Source organism: Schistocerca piceifrons, chromosome 2 (assembly GCF_021461385.2).
Source record: "Schistocerca piceifrons isolate TAMUIC-IGC-003096 chromosome 2, iqSchPice1.1, whole genome shotgun sequence".
Taxonomy (NCBI): Eukaryota; Metazoa; Arthropoda; class Insecta; order Orthoptera; family Acrididae; genus Schistocerca; species Schistocerca piceifrons.
This window is the reverse complement of record NC_060139.1, coordinates 577,639,589-577,656,477: the sequence shown is the minus strand read 5'-3', so window position 1 is coordinate 577,656,477 and position 16,889 is coordinate 577,639,589. Positions and strand designations below refer to the sequence as shown.

Sequence of the window (16,889 nt, the reverse complement as noted above, 5' to 3'; positions counted from 1 at the left end):
ATAAGGGAACAACTGACAGGAATGGGGGAAAGAAATAAAGTAGAAGAAGAATGGGTAGCTCTGAGGGATGAAGTAGTGAAGGCAGCAGAGGATCAAGTAGGTAAAAAGACGAGGGCTAGTAGAAATCCTTGGGTAACAGAAGAAATATTGAATTTAATTGATGAAAGGAGAAAATATAAAAATGCAGTAAGTGAAATAGGCAAAAAGGAATACAAACGTCTCAAAAATGAGATCGACAGGAAGTGCAAAATGGCTAAGCAGGGATGGCTAGAGGACAAATGTAAGGATGTAGAAGCCTATCTCACTAGGGGTAAGATAGATACCGCCTACAGGAAAATTAAAGAGACCTTTGGAGAAAAGAGAGCCATTTGTATGAATATCAAGAGCTCAGATGGAAACCCAGTTCTAAGCAAAGAAGGGAAAGCAGAAAGGTGGAAGGAGTATATAGAGGGTCTATACAAGGGCGATGTACTTGAGGACAATATTATGGAAATGGAAGAGGATGTAGATGAAGATGAAATGGGAGATACGATACTGCGTGAAGAGTTTGACAGAGCACTGAAAGACCTGAGTCGAAACAAGGCCCCCGGAGTAGACAATATTCCACTGGAACTACTGACGGCCGTGGGAGAGCCAGTCCTGACAAAACTCTACCATCTGGTGAGCAAGATGTATGAAACAGGCGAAATACCCTCAGACTTCAAGAAGAATATAATAATTCCAATCCCAAAGAAAGCAGGTGTTGACAGATGTGAAAATTACCGAACTATCAGCTTAATAAGTCACAGCTGCAAAATACTAACACGAATTCTTTACAGACGAATGGAAAAACTAGTAGAAGCCAACCTCAAAGATCAGTTTGGATTCCGTAGAAACACTGGAACACGTGAGGCAATACTGACCTTACGACTTATCTTAGAAGAAAGATTAAGGAAAGGCAAATCTACGTTTCTAGCATTTGTAGACTTAGAGAAAGCTTTTGACAATGTTGACTGGAATACTCTCTTTCAAATTCTGAAGGTGGCAGGGGTAAAATACGGGGAGCGAAAGGCTATTTACAATTTGTACAGAAACCAGATGGCAGTTATAAGAGTCGAGGGACATGAAAGGGAAGCAGTGGTTGGGAAGGGAGTAAGACATGGTTGTAGCCTCTCCCCGATGTTGTTCAATCTGTATATTGAGCAAGCAGTAAAGGAAACAAAAGAAAAATTCGGGGTAGGTATTAAAATTCATGGAGAAGAAATAAAAACTTTGAGGTTCGCCGATGACATTGTAATTCTGTCAGAGACAACAAAGGACTTGGAAGAGCAGTTGAATGGAATGGGCAGTGTCTTGAAAGGAGGATATAAGATGAACATCAACAAAAGCAAAACGAGGATAATGGAATGTAGTCGAATTAAGTTGGGTGATGCTGAGGGAATTAGATTAGGAAATGAGACACTTAAAGTAGTAAAGGAGTTTTGCTATTTGGGGAGCGAAATAACTGATGATGGTCGAAGTAGAGAGGATATAAAATGTAGACTGGCAATGGCAAGGAAAGCGTTTCTGAAGAAGAGAAATTTGTTAACATTCAGTATTGATTTAAGTGTCAGGAAGTCATTTCTGAAAGTATTTGTATGGAGTGTGACCTTGTATGGAAGTGAAACATGGACGATAAATAGTTTGGACAAGAAGAGAATAGAAGCTTTCGAAATGTGGTGCTACAGAAGAATGCTGAAGATTAGATGGGTAGATCACATAACTAATGAGGAAGTATTGAATAGGATTGGGGAGAAGAGAAGTTTGTGGCACAACTTTACCAGAAGAAGGGATCGGTTGGTAGGACATGTTCTGAGGCATCAAGGGATCACCAATTTAGTATTGGAGGGCAGCGTGGAGGGTAAAAATCGTAGAGGGAGACCAAGAGATGAATACACTAAGCAGATTCAGAAGGATGTGGGTTGCAGTAGGTACTGGGAGATGAAGAGGCTTGCACAGGATAGAGTAGCATGGAGAGCTGCATCAAACCAGTCTCAGGACTGAAGACCACAACAACAACAACAGCTCCTGTATACACCATAAAATATCAAATGAATCCCTTTCGAATGGAATCAATCATTTCCTAATTTCAAAGTATCATGATAAGTGTCTCTGTACATTGTCACATATTCACTGCAATATTACTCCTGTATACATCATAAAACATCAAATGAATCAATTTTGAATGGAATCAATCATTTCCTAATTCCAAACTTTCATGATAAGTGTGTCTGTACATTTTCATACATTCACTTCAATATTACTATGAATAACTGTCTGTAATTGTAAGGCGAAAGGTAGGTATTCTGGGTATTACAATGATTAACACTTTTTTACACATGTACATCTGGGAGCCAAATGTGCAACAAGATCGTAACTAATGACATTTGCATGTCAGAAGTTCACACAAAGATAAAGAAAACTATTGTCTGACATTTAATACATAAGCTTCAGCTTCTCCCTGCATACTGCATCTTCATGTAACTTACAGAAGTGCAGCCATGTAAAAGCCTTGACAGCAGATGATAATTTGATATATGGACACTTGTCATTTTTAAGACACAAATAAAATGATACTGCTGTATGCATCTACTTAAACAGCTGGTGAATAGAGCTACAACAACCGGAATGAAAAGATGGTGCATACAGGAAGACAACATGAATCGTAAATAGCTAGTGTCAACAAAAGATGACTAGCATTAAATCTTATCAATAGTGAAATATTAATCAACAGCAGATGAGCATGGAGTGCTAACTCTGTCCCTGCGTTGTTTGACCAAGGGAAGAGCAAGATTACAGACAAAATTTAAGCAAAAACACCCATCACTATTTACAAGATCACTTGCTAATTTAATCACAACAGCTTATCTCAGCAGCTTCTTTAACACCTTTGTCCCAGTAACTGGAAGCTACTTTCTTTGTAGTGTGATGACTATTATATGAGATGACTATTACAAAAGTAATGTTCTGCAATTGCTGATTTCCTTGACAGCCATAGCAAATGTGGTGCCAATAGTACCTTGGAGCTGGTTGGGCCATCAACAAGTTCCTGCTGTATTCATTCTATGCTGGCTGATTAAACTGAAGGATCCATCTTGTCACTGGTACAGTGGACACTGAGATTTTACGTGTATGATGTCACAGCACTATACAAAAGCAGATGCAAGTACAAGGACATTGACTGCCTTTCAAGGAATTCTTTGATGGAACACAACAGCATGGATCAAATATGAGTCATCACTGCATTAAATGACATTGCTGGTGAACTGATGGAAATCCAGCACTGCTGAAAACCATAGAAACCTCGAAGAAGGAGGAACTATCTAAATGAGAATGACAGTTAATAAACTGAACAGTGTATAAGGGGAACTACAATCCAATGGGGCAGAAGTTAATGGTCATCATCACATTTCATTTGCAGGCAGATATCGGGATGTATTTCCTTGGCACACCAACATCTGGTCACCTGAGTTCCTTGAAGACTCTAGATAGAGCCAGATGAAGATATCACTGGCCAGGAGTCCACTAATCTGAAGACACTAAGTCAGCCACTGTGATGAATGCTAGTGATGAGAGTACATGCTGCAATTACCTTCAGGGAATCTGACACTAATTCTGGCTGCAGCAATGCTATTCCATATACCTGGAACAACCTCTTGGGGAGGTCCCCAAAGCCTACAAATAGAAACCAATGGATAATACTCTGAACTACCTCACCTGATACTCTGTCACCTTGGCTGTGATGACTGCCAAAGTTCTGGAAGTTACAAGGTTCCTTTTAGAAGACAATTTTGAAACACAGAGCACACCATATGGTGATCTTCGATTGTGGAAAAGTTCTCCAGTTGAGAGTGATATCAGAGGTAATTTCACATTGTGATATCATCCGCAGGATAACAAAATGGTTCAAATGGCTCTGAGCACTATGGGACTTAAAATCTGTGGTCATCAGTCCCCTAGAACTTAGAACTACTTAAACCTAAGTAACCTAAGGACATCACACACATCCATGCCCGACGCAGGATTTGAACCTGCGACTGTAGCAGTCGCCCGGCTCCGGACTGAGCACCTAGAACTGCGAGACCACCGCGGCCGGCCGCAGGATAACAACTGCCTGCCACCCACAAGTGAATAACCTTAGGGTATGCCTTAATAAGACATCGGAAAATAGATTCCTGATGTACCTTGATACTGAACAGAGAGATTAGGGTGTGATACTTCACATCATGACATTTGTATGTAACACAGCACAGCGGGACACCACAGGCTTCATCTCATTCTTTCTGCTCCACAGTCACAATACCAAATGGATACACTGTTACTGCTTCAACCAGATGATACTCAAGAAGGCTACAAGAAACACCTTAGCACCAACACAGAAGAAACTGGCTTACATACGAGTCCTGGATGCCAACTGAAGGACTGCGAACAATATAATGTCAAGAATTGGCAGTGAGATGCAGCTCAGCAGACTTACTACAGATTTTTATGCCAGGATGAAAAGTGGTAGTATCAGCAAAGTTACTGAAACAAAGTTGAGGATTACCACCCTTCTTAAAGAAGACTAAAGTGGAGATATGTCATCCATGACCCTCCATATGAAGCCAACTACAATTCTGAGCTGCAGATCAACAAAGAGGGCTTCTCATTCAGGAAAACTGAAGGTGCACTCGAACAGCAGAAAGCTTTGTCGAGTGGAGTTACCTTCAATGCTCATCATGGTGAAGGTGGGACAACATGATCCAAATGCATGGATCCTCTGCTGATGGTATCACAGGACCACTGCCAAAATCCAGTTATAAGACGCTGTAGCCAGCTCCAATGAGAACATTTGAAACTGTTGGTTGCTGTTTCTCCAGAAGAGGGAAAAATGCCATGAGCTGTGCTGCACAGAATGTGTGGTTACAATGTGACAATATTTTCAAACTATTACCTGTTCATAATAATGTGTGTGATTACTACATTACACTCACAAAATAGTGAAACCACAGAACACACAGAAAATATGTGAGCCTAAACTATTTAAATATGCAGGAGAAATTGTGGATAGCAACACAGAGTGCAACCACAGCGTTCAGCCATTTTGTCTTTACATTAGCTTTAGAGTTAATGAGGAAAAAAATTAGTATGAGGCTTGTAAAAAGGTAAATCAATTATCCTCTCGAAAACAAATGATGGATAGAAAGATACATTTCATTCAGTTCATACAGTGGTGTGCATTCCTACTTGCAAAAGTCTATTCTGTCTTGAAGAACTGTCAGTGATAAGTGATTAATGTAGCAGAATAATATTTGAGAGCAGAAGGGGTAAATACCTAACTGACCATCCCAATTTTCTATTGTTTGCCTAAAATTATTTCTTCAGGTCATAATGATTCTGCCCAAAATGCAATGGCCAATTTCATATTTTAGTTAACTCTGAAAGAAACAAATGAAACTACAAGAGTGAGATTTTTGTTCTTACTAGTGATTCTAACTACTACAACTTTAGATTTTTTTCTCCTAAATAACTTATTTTGGACATGATTTGTACCACCTGAACCAATGTTCAGCATAATAATCACATCTGCTTCACTCTATATTAGTGTAATATTCAACCTTACTTCAAAACACTAATACTCTAGATTCAAAACAATGGAAAATACAATGTAATATTATATGTAAGTAAACCTGTTTCACTTTACATCTGCTCCATGTTACCTGTCAAAGAAATTTCTCTATCTCATAGCTTTTACAGGTCTGTACAGACATCAATAATATGATAGCCATTTTACTTCAGTTGGTGAAATTATTGTATCACAGTGAAAATTTATGAATTTACACTATCTCCTTTTTAATTTTTATTTATGTAACAACAATGGAGGTTCCAGGATGGAAATTATATTTTCATGATCTGGACTTAAGGCAGGAAAAACCTTTGGTCCTTCCTCCGTAACGTCAACACCTCTTCCAAAATGCTTCATCTAGTCCTTCCCCCATCTCAGATGACTCCATAATTATGCCTATTCACAACAAATTCACCAATCACCAATGGTACCTCCATTTTGACAATTGTCACCCATTCCATGTCAAAAAGTCTTTTGCTTCTAGCCTCATCACTTGTGGTGCCACATCTGCAATGGGAAGCAGTTGTTGAAATATGCAGATAACCTCAACACAGCTTTTATTGACTGACACTATTCTATCGAGCTCATCCATAAAAAATTATCCCATGTTGTCTCCTCCTCTGGCATCAGTAAATCTGTTAACCAGCCGCCGACCAACATTCCTCTGATCATCCAGTGTCACTGTGGACTTGAAAGACTCAACCACATTGTCTACTTCTACATCTAAGTCTACGTGATCACTCTGCAATTCAGAATAAAGTGCCTGGCAGAGGGTTCAATGAACCACCTTCAAGCTGTCTCTCTACCGTTCCACTCTCAGATGGCGCACGGGAAAAATGAGCACTTAAATTTTTCTGTGTGACCCCTGATTTCTCTTATTTTATCATTATGATTGTTTCTTCCTATGTAGGTGGGCACCAACAGAATGTTTTCGCAGTTGGAGGAGAAAACATGTGATTGAAATTTCATGAGAAGATCCCGTCGCAACGAAAAACGTCTTTGTTTTAATGATTGCCACTCCAATTTACGTATCATGTCTGTGGAATTATCTCCCCTATTTTGCGATAATACAAAATGAGCTGCCCTTCTTTGAACTATTTCAATGTCATCCTTCAGTCCCACCTGATGCAGATCTCATACCGCACAGCAATACTCCAGGATTGGGCGGACAAGTGTGTTGTAAGCAGTCTCTTTAGCAGACCGGTTGCCCCATCTAAGTGTTCTGCCAATGAATCACAGTCTTTGGTTTGCTCTATCCACAACACTGTCTATGTGATTGTTCCAATTTAGGTTATTTGTAATTGTAATCCCTAAGTATTTAGTTGAATTTACAGCCTTCAGATTTGTGTGACTTATCGGGTAATCAAAATTTAATGGATTTCTTTTAGTACTCATGTGAATAACTTCACACTTGTCTTTATTCAAGGTCAATTGCCACTTTTCACCCCATACAGATATCTTATCTAAATAATTTGTTTTGGTCATATGATGACTTTACAAGATGGTAAATGACAGCATCATCTGCAAACAATCTAAGACAGCTATTCAGATTGTCTCCTATGTCATTAATACAGATCAGGAACAATAGAGGGCCTATAACACTTTCTTGGGGAATGCCAGATATTACTTCTGTTTTACTTGATGACTTCTTGTATATTACTACGAACTGTGACCTTTCTGACAGGAAATCACAAATAAGTCACACAACTGAGGCGAGATTCTGTAGGTATGCAGTTGAGTTAGAAGACACTTGTGAAGAACGGTGTCAAAAGCCTTCTGGAAATCTAAAAACATGGAATCAGTCTGACATCCCCTGTCGATAGCACTCATTACCTCCTGAGTATAAAGAGTTAGTTGTGTTTTGCATGATCGATATTTTCTGAATCTGTCCAGATAATGTGTCAATAAATCGTTTTCTTTGAGGGACTTCATAATGTTCGAATACAGTATGTGTTCCAAAACCCTACTGAAAATCGACATTAGTGATATGGGCCTGCAATTCAGCGGATATGCCCACTTCCCTTTTTGGGTATTGGTGTGACTTGAGCAATTTTCCAGTCTTTAGGTACAGATTTTTCTGTGAGCGAGTGGTTGCATATAATTACTAAATATGCAGCTATTGTATCAGCATACTCTGGGAGGAACCTGACTGGTATATAATCTGGACTGGACACCTTGGCTTTATTAAGTGATTTAAGCTGCTTTGTTGCTCCAAGGATACCTACTTCACCAAGGATAGCTACTATGTTTCTCATCTTGGCAGTTGCTCTTGCTTGGAATTCAGGAATATTTACTTCGTCTTCACCAGGGCTTCAACTACCTCTCATTATTCCCTGATATGAGAGACATCCTACCCAAATCCTGACCACATTGACAAAAGTTGGATTCTACCACCCACCCAACCTATAGAATATCCTTGTTCATCCCTATTCCAATCCTGCTCTCAATCCTGCATCCCATGGGCCATTTCCTTGTGGTCAATCCAGGTGCAACACCTATCCCATAAACCCACCTACCACCTCCCACCATAGTCCAGTCACAGGCATTTCCTACCCTATAAAAGGCAGAATCACGTGTGAAAAGCAGCCAGGTTAGATATCAGATATGCAACAATTACTGCACAGCATTCTACATGGACATGACATGTAAGCAACTGTCTAACTGCATGAATGGCATGAGGCAAACTGCAGCTTTAACATACAGTTGCCAAACATGCTGTGCACCACAACACAAATGACTTCAAAGGCTGCTTCACTATGTAAGACATTTGGACATTCCTTTCCAGCACTGGTTTCTCTGAACTATGAAGGTGGGAATTTTCTCTCCAGCATATCTTGTACTCACACAGTCCTCTGGGCTAAACCTATGCTAACCTGTTTAAACTGGCTCATATTACCTTTTCCCTTCTCTTTTCTGTCCACACTACTCTATCCCCATCAAGATTTTGTACTGACATCTACCCATATTCTTCCATTTTCTCCCCCCCCCCCCCCTCCCCTTTCCATCCTTTAACCTTCTTCCCTCCCTGTCTCCCTCTTAATCTCCAACTTCCTCTCCTTTACTTCCCTACCTTCTCACTCTACCTCTTATATGCTCTATACTTTGAATCCTTTTCATCTTGTTGTAATGTCACTGAGTCACCTATCGACAGTTCTGTCTCACACTATCCCACTACCCCCCAACCTCCCACCACCACATCATGCGTCCTTACCTACCACTTTTCCACTTCCACTTGACCAGGGAACTGTTATCAATAATAGGCAGTCAGTTTCGCTGAGGGTGCGTGCTTTTTGGAGTGTATGAATGTGTGTTTACTAGAGAAAGAGCAATAGCTCAAAAGCTAGTGTAAATACTGTTTTCTGGAAGGAAATTTGAATCTAATTTCCACAGACATAGGAAATTATCACTTACTTCTTCATCAAGGATCTTCACAGTTTTCAGTCCAAGTTTCAGAGCCATCTGTATTGGTTGAATCTGCAAAGATACTGCAGAAAGAGTTGCCTCATCAAGCCTGTTGAATTCGTCAAAGCAGCCCCATGCTCCACATTTAACAATACCAGTGAACATTCGTGCCATTGATGTTACATCGATAGCCTGAAAAAATATTTTCCTTTTGTTGCAAATCACATTCATCTAAGGAAAAAAGAACACTTCCATGATAGTTTATAATTAATATCAAACATACGGTCTGAAACTAAATAATTTCATGAAGCAGTTGAAAAAAAAATTGATTTAACTATTTCATCAAACATGTAAGTCAGATTAAATTCATCATGTTAAATTACAAAACAGTATAAGAGCTGGCCAAAATCTTCAAACGTTCTATAAAAATAAATTTTAAAAAAATCCCCCTGAAACTGGATGGAGAAGGAAAGCAATGCGGCAGCTAGGTTGAGAGAAGACATGCTGGAGAACAAGAAGAAAGACGAATATTGGGACGTAAGAGATGAATTTTGTCAGCACAGGGAAGATGTGGATATGTTATGGAACAATCATAAAATAAAGGTGGTAGAACATGGGAGGATCAGAAGGATTGCTGATGGAGGAAGGAGACAGTGTGGAAAATAACAAGATAGGTAAGGCTAGAAGAAAGGGGAGTGATGGATAGCCAAGAATGGAGACTAAATGAGATTTCGGCCTGTGGACTGGACAAACTCCTTGAATCATTCACCCTATCTCTTCCAGTACTTTCCATCCTTGACCCACCAGTCTTCCCCAACTGTCATCTGCACCAGTTCTTTCCTCGTCCCTCTCACACATCTGCCTTGGCAACTGTGCATAGTCACTTTTCTGTAACATGCAGCTGTGTCATATGCAGGTGAGTGAGTGATTTAGCTTATTTTTCATTTTTGTAGGTTTTATGATGTACTGCCACTCTAAGAGAGACTTACTGACTGATTTAGCACTTATTTGTACCAAGAAGGAGATAGCAGTTGGTAGAAACATGATGTTTGGGATTAGAGTACTTGATATCAAGGTTATCTACACCCAGTGCAGAAACTAAATTTAATTACAATAAAGAACAAGATGAAACCTCCCAGTGAAACAAAACTTTAAAGAGAGTGATAATCTCTTGAAAAATAATAATGTCTTCAGCTTTAATGAAATACTTGAAAATAGTGGAGAATAATTACAGAAGAGGTTCAGATGGAACTGTTGATTCTGAATAGGCATTTGGCCAAATGAAGAGAAAACAGTTGTGGCAGCTTCTCCAGAAACTTTATATATATATATATATATATATATATATATATATATATATATATATATAGAGAGAGAGAGAGAGAGAGAGAGAGAGAGAGAGAGAGGGAAACATTCCACGTGGGAAAAATTATATATAAAAACAAAGATGAGGTGACTTACAGAACGAAAGCGCTGGCAGGTCGATAGACACACAAACAAACACAAACATACACACAAAATTCAAGCTTTCGCAACAAACTGTTGCGAAAGCTTGAATTTTGTGTGTATGTTTGTGTTTGTTTGTGTGTCTATCAACCTGCCAGCACTTTCGTTCGGTAAGTCACCTCATCTTTGTTTTTTATATATATATATATATATATATATATATATATATATATATATATATATATATATATATATATATATATATATATATATATATATATCATTGAGCAGCCAGTACTGATCCCTGGGTAAAAACCATAAATGGAAATTGATATATAACTGTGATGTCTGCATAAGATAATCACAGACAGCTTAGAAATGAAATCCAAGGGACTCTCCTCCTTGCATTCCAAAAGACTGATTATAGCTCTGGTAATATTGAGCTTCAAGGGACACTTTTAAGTCTATCTTTGGGCAAAAACTGGAATCTGGCCCACACTCAGTACCTCAACAGTTTGCTTTGCACAGATCCCTAACAGCATTGTGACCTGTGAGTATCTAACAAATCATTAGGCTGAACAAACAGATGGAATGGCAGTGACTTTGAATCAGACAAAAACCTAAGAAAATATAAACTTGGTGAACCATGAGCAGTAGTCACTTGATGGACAACAGTGACTTGCCAGCCTCCCTGCAGAGGCAGAGTTGGTTCTATAGGGGCATGTCGCACTAGGGTTACAAATTTTTTTTATAAAATGGATCCGGTATGCTTTATCTGCTTCATAAGACCTGTGGCTAATGCACTTCAAGATGGTAAGTACTTTAAGAGGTGGTCTGGTAGCCAAGTGAGTTTCTTATTAAAGGTAATGTCCAAAAACCTCACTAAATCAGACATCTTCCAAACAACATTCTTTATGACCCACTTTGAATGGCGGGAATTGTTGCAGGTAGTTTTCTCAGATGTAAACCTGAAACCAGTGCACACCATCCATTTCTCCACTCTTCTTATGATCATCTGAAACTGCTCAACAGCTGTTTCACACTGGATCAGCAGCAAAATATAGCTACATTGTCTGAAGTAGAACTGTATGTACAAGCTTTCCAGTCATGGGTGTAATGCTGTGTAGTGATAGTGAAAGGGGTAACACGCAGGAAACTCCTCTGAGGAACATCATTTTCTTGCTCAAACCTGAATGTCATGACTTTCCACCTCGATATATGAAGTAGTGACATGACAGGAAGGAGCTTAAAAAGATGAAGACATATCTTCAGCAACACTAAAAGTCAATCAGTCCAAGGATACTCTTTCTCAAGGTCAAAAAATCATGCTGCCTGTGTGGGGAATTCTGTTATATACCCTTCTCCAGCAAGGTCAATGGTGGAGTGATACATCCTGAACCCAGTCTGGAAGCATCTAAGAAGATGTCTGGATTCCAGAATTCAAACAAGATGATAATTCACTATTCATTCCACCTATTTCCTACACTGTTTGCAAAGGCAACACTGTAATATCTATGTGGGCAAATATACTTCTTCCTTGGCTCCATACGAGGGATTAAAATGGCTTCCTTCCAGGGATGAACATACTGTCCTATCACTCAGATTCCCTTGAAAAGGATAACGAGATCTCCTTTGGTACTCTTGTGAACATCGTATAATGCATTTTATCATGATCTGGCAACATGTCATGAGCTGTTGCAATGGAACAATGCTGTTCAGTGAATTCCCTTCTTGAAGTATTATTTGCTTCTTCTTTTTTTTTACGTCAAGATAATTGTAGGACCATGTATTGAGCACTGGATTTATTTTTAATTCTTCATCCTCCTTATGTACCAATCTATCACAAGCTATTAAATGCTGGCAATTGACATCTGCATCTCTATATTTGTATATAATACATATTTTTTCTGTAGCTGATGTTCACCAACATTCCAACTTCAATGAAGTTATTTATTAATTAACACAAAAAGTATACTGCACATGATACAGAAGTGCTATTCAAAGAACATATGGATTCAATATTAACAACATTTGATGACATTACTCAATAATGCTTAAGATGTTATACATTCTATGATTATTTTCAGATGATTCTGCATAGCTGATGGACAACAGTCTGTGAACACGCCCCTATACTTGCTGTTCACTGTACTTGGACATTAATTGTGCACAACATCCATCAGATTTCTGAGGAGACTCCAGAAATTACAGACTAAACCAGAGAACAAACGATCTTTACAGAAATCCTTGTGATTTTGGAATAGATACATCAGTAGCTCACTTGGCCAGTCACAATGTGACCACCCATTCCAATGTCATAATATGATCCACAATAATGACCAGGTTTTCCTTATCTCTGAAGGAAAAAAGTTGTGTTACATTTTATCCACCGTCATTCTTAATATAACTAAAAATGCTGAAGACAGTCAAATGCCATAAAGAAAATCCATATAAAATTTAGCCAATATGATCATTATATAAAATTTTCCACTGATTGAAGTGAGACACATTAGCACTACTTCAGGCATTATGGTGCAATATAAAATTTTTGCATGCAAAATGCAATGAAGTCGTAATCTCAGTGCCAATGCAGTGGATGTAGGCAGTGGCCGGTGCGGGAACTGGGGATGGCAGTGTCGGCAGCCCAGTGGTTCCAATGGCTGCACGTGAGAGGTGACAGCGAGAGGAGACAAGTCGGCCAAAGGCTGCATCGAGAGGAAGGTCGACGTTGAGGGACCACGCTGGTTTAACTCTCACAACTGGAACTGTCTGGAACCATCCATGGAGGTGGATGACAAATGTGTTGGTACTGCAATGTAGTACATTGTCAGGGCCCGAATAGGGCGGCTAAAGGGCTGCCCGCACAGTGTCGTCCCACAGCTTAACAAGGTCGCACATAGCTATGTCCTTGTGGACAAACACAGTGGAGGGGTGAAGTGGGGGGGGGGGGGGGGCAGGGTGTGATGTGCACGCAGACATGCTCAACCAGGACAGGGAGATCCTTGGTTGTAGAGGGGGGTGAATCCTCAATGAACTCGGGAAGGAGAAGAAGGGGCTCGTCATACAGAACCTCAGTGAGTGAGGCATTGAGATCTTCCTTATGAGCTGAGTGAATACCCAGCAGGACCCACAGGAGGGCCTCCAACCATAGGCTTCCGTGGCACATTAGGGCAGCATTGAGCGTGCAGTGCCACTGCTCGACAAGGTTGTTCGCCTGCGGGTGGTAAGCTGAGATATGAAACTTGGTGATGCCACAGAGTTCGCAGAGGCATGCAAAAAGTGCTGACTCAAATTGTCATTCCTGGTTGGTGGTGAGAGATAGGGGGGCAGCCGAAGCAAGCAACCCACGCCGAGACAAAGGAACAGGCAACAGTCTCGGCTGTGATGTCAGGAAGGGGGACCATCTCAATCCAGCGGGTCACACAGTCGATGACCACCGAGATATATCTGTAGCCCTCGGACAGAGGAAGGGGCTAATGACGTTGATATGGTCATGCCAGAAACGCCCCTTAGGGATGTCAAACTTGCCCAGAGGAGGTGGGTGTGCCTGCTGACTTTACAGCACTGGCACAAAATGCACACACGGCTCCATGCGCGACAGTCGTGCTTGACACTAGGCCAGACAAAGTGCTCCATGACCAGCCATTTCACAGCTAGTGTCCCAGGATGAGCTAACCCATGCAAGGCAATAAAGACCCTATGGTGAAGAGCAGTGGGGACCAGGGGGCAAAGTGTGCCCATAGAGGTGTCACAAAGGACAGGGATTACCGAACCAGGTAGTATACAGGGCTGGACAGAGAACGATGAACCGTTGTCTGATCTTAGTTGTTGTATATAGCCATTGTCGGCCTGTAGTCGGGCGAGCTCCTCCAGTTTCAGCAGTGCATTTAGCACCAGATGAGGGAAAGGTAGTCTGCCACAACGTTCTTCATGCCGCGGATATAGCATGCATTGTAAGAGTGTTGACAGATATAGTCTACATGGCGGAAATGCCTGGGTGGAAAGTCTTTAGCTGGATTAGTGTTCACGAGTGGCTTGTGCTCAGTATAGGTGGTGAAGAGTCATCCATTGAGGTCACTATGAAAATGTTTAATCACCTCATACACTGTGAGCAGCAGAAAGTCAAATGCTGACCATTGCACTGGCTCTTACTCAGATTCTTGGAAAAGAAGTGGAGGGGCTGAGTGGAGTCAGCAGTGTGCTGCTGTAAAACGGCGCCCACAGCTGAATCAATGGCATCAGTTGTGATCGAGACACGGGTCTCAGGGTCAGGGTGGGCAAGTGTGACGGCTTTGGCTAGAGCAGTTTTAAGGTTACCAAAGTGTCGAGCATTGGTTGGGTCCACTCCAACCTCCGTTTTCCAGTGGCATTCTTGCCAGAGAGAGCATTGATGAGGACCATTTCGACAGAGGCAGCTTGAGGAATATGGCTGCGGTAAAAGTTTGCCATACCTAGAAAACGACAGAGCTGAGCATAATCCCCAGGAGAGGAAATTTAAGTATGATTTCCACACAACAACTTGTCAGCCAGAGGGCGTCGGTAGAGACAGAATGGCCGAGGAAGACAATGGATGTTGAACATAGTAGAGATTTATCATGGCTGATTACCAAGCCATTGGCAGTGAGGGCTGAATGGACTCAAGCGAGGTGAATTGATGCTCCTAAGCGGAGGAAGAAAAGGTAAGGATATTGTACAAGTAAGAGTAAGCAAAAGGCAGAGGAAGCAAAATGGAATCAATGAAATGCTACCATGTCTGAACAGCATTTTTCAATCCATAAGGCATGTAACAATTTTCAAATAAGCCGAAAGGCGTAATGATGGCCATCTTCTGAATATCTGGTACATGCACAGGAATCTAATACAAAGAAAAAGGTAAAACCAGGAAGCAACTGTGTGAAATCTTGTATATGTGGTATGGGGTAGTTATCGATAACGGTGCAGGCATTAAGGGACCTGCAGTCCCCACACATCCGTAAGGTGCCGTCCTTTTTGGGAGCAAGGTGAACAGGGGAAGACCAGTTGCTATCGGAGGGGTGGAGGACTCTCAAAGGCAACAGGTCCTGAACGATCTTCTTTGCGTGCAGAAGTTTGGAACCATTAAGATACCTGGCCTTATAACAAACAGACGGGCCATTGGCATTGCGGATCTTAGGCAAGTGCCATTACTGATGGCCGATAATCACATAGGGGAGTTGACATGAGGGGTCAAGAAGGAATCCACAGGCAACATCAGTTCACTGACCTTGACAAACCAAGGCAATGTAGGCGAGGTGTCAGCTGTATTCAGCAATGGAAGGCGTGATGCAGGAGTAAAGTGACACAAAGAATCTGGAGGGTGAATGCAAGTGCGTCTTGGAGATTCTTCCACAGTGATGAGAAATAAACAGCAGGCAGTGGAATGCTTGACACTGGAGCAGGTTGGTGAGAAGACTCTGTAGAGGCATGTGCTGGGCCGCCTCACTGTGGGGCTGCAGATAAGTGATGTATGGTACACCGTAATGTGACAATTCTGCGGAGGCAGAGGCGATGCGGGTGCATAACTCATCATTCTGAGTGCAGAGTTTGTCGACCTGGGAGCACACGTATGACAGATCAGAGAGCCATGAGGTTATGACCTCAACCAGGTAAGCACATGTGGTAAACGCAGCCAAGGAGGCAGAGAGTGAAGCAGTACTGAAATTGGGTGTAGACAGGTTCACGTTGGCAGCATGGAAGGTCCAAGGGAAGGTGTGAAGTGGTGAGAAGTGAAGCAACGTCTTGATGAAGCCATGGACGGCAAAGGGAGAATGGTTGTCAGCAATCATGGCCAGGGCAGTGGGAGATAGTGTGTTGACAGTGTGCTTGGACAGGTTGATGCTAATGTTGGCACCAGTGTCGACAGGAAACCGGATGCTAGTCGGGATATCTGTGGCACAGAGGTGTCGCATTGCTGAAGCGGGTCGTGCAGCATCAGAAGATAGGTGCCTGAAGGTGCGTGGTGGGACATGGCACCTAAACGTGCCTGGCAGTCTCATTTGGGGAGGTGCAGGGTGTGCGACAGTCGTTGGCGGCATCCTTGTATGTAGTGTGGAACCAGCACAGTGGACCGGGTAGCATTCCAGCGAGGTGCGGGCACGGGTAGCGGCTGACTGCGGCAGGGTTGGTAGCTAATCGGGCTGCTGCTCAGGTACGGTCAGCAGCTGTCAGGAGCCCACTGGCACTACATCATGTAGGCCATTAGGTGGCAGCTCCTGATGGGCAGCTGAGGCACCGAGGCAAGCACATTGGTCTCTGCTGGTTGGGCATGGAACTGGAGGCACAGGTGTTCCAGCTGAGTAGGATGGTGGTGATGTCGTTCGTGACAGGTCATGTCAGTGACGAATGATAGAGAAATTCTGATCCACCATACGTAATCGAATCTTGAGTAGGTCAGCGATGT

General features: G+C 41.7%; 1 protein-coding gene across 1 annotated transcript in view; it reads right to left on the bottom strand.

The window, feature by feature from the left end:
• LOC124777773 (cytoplasmic dynein 2 heavy chain 1) overlaps window positions 1–16,889 on the bottom strand; it is an 829,086-nt gene that overhangs the window by 450,395 nt on the left and 361,802 nt on the right. Inside the window, exon 30 of the mRNA XM_047253283.1 lies at window positions 9,035–9,217. Within this exon, the coding sequence (XP_047109239.1) occupies window positions 9,035–9,217 (183 nt within the window). The remainder of the gene's footprint in view (window positions 1–9,034; window positions 9,218–16,889) is intronic.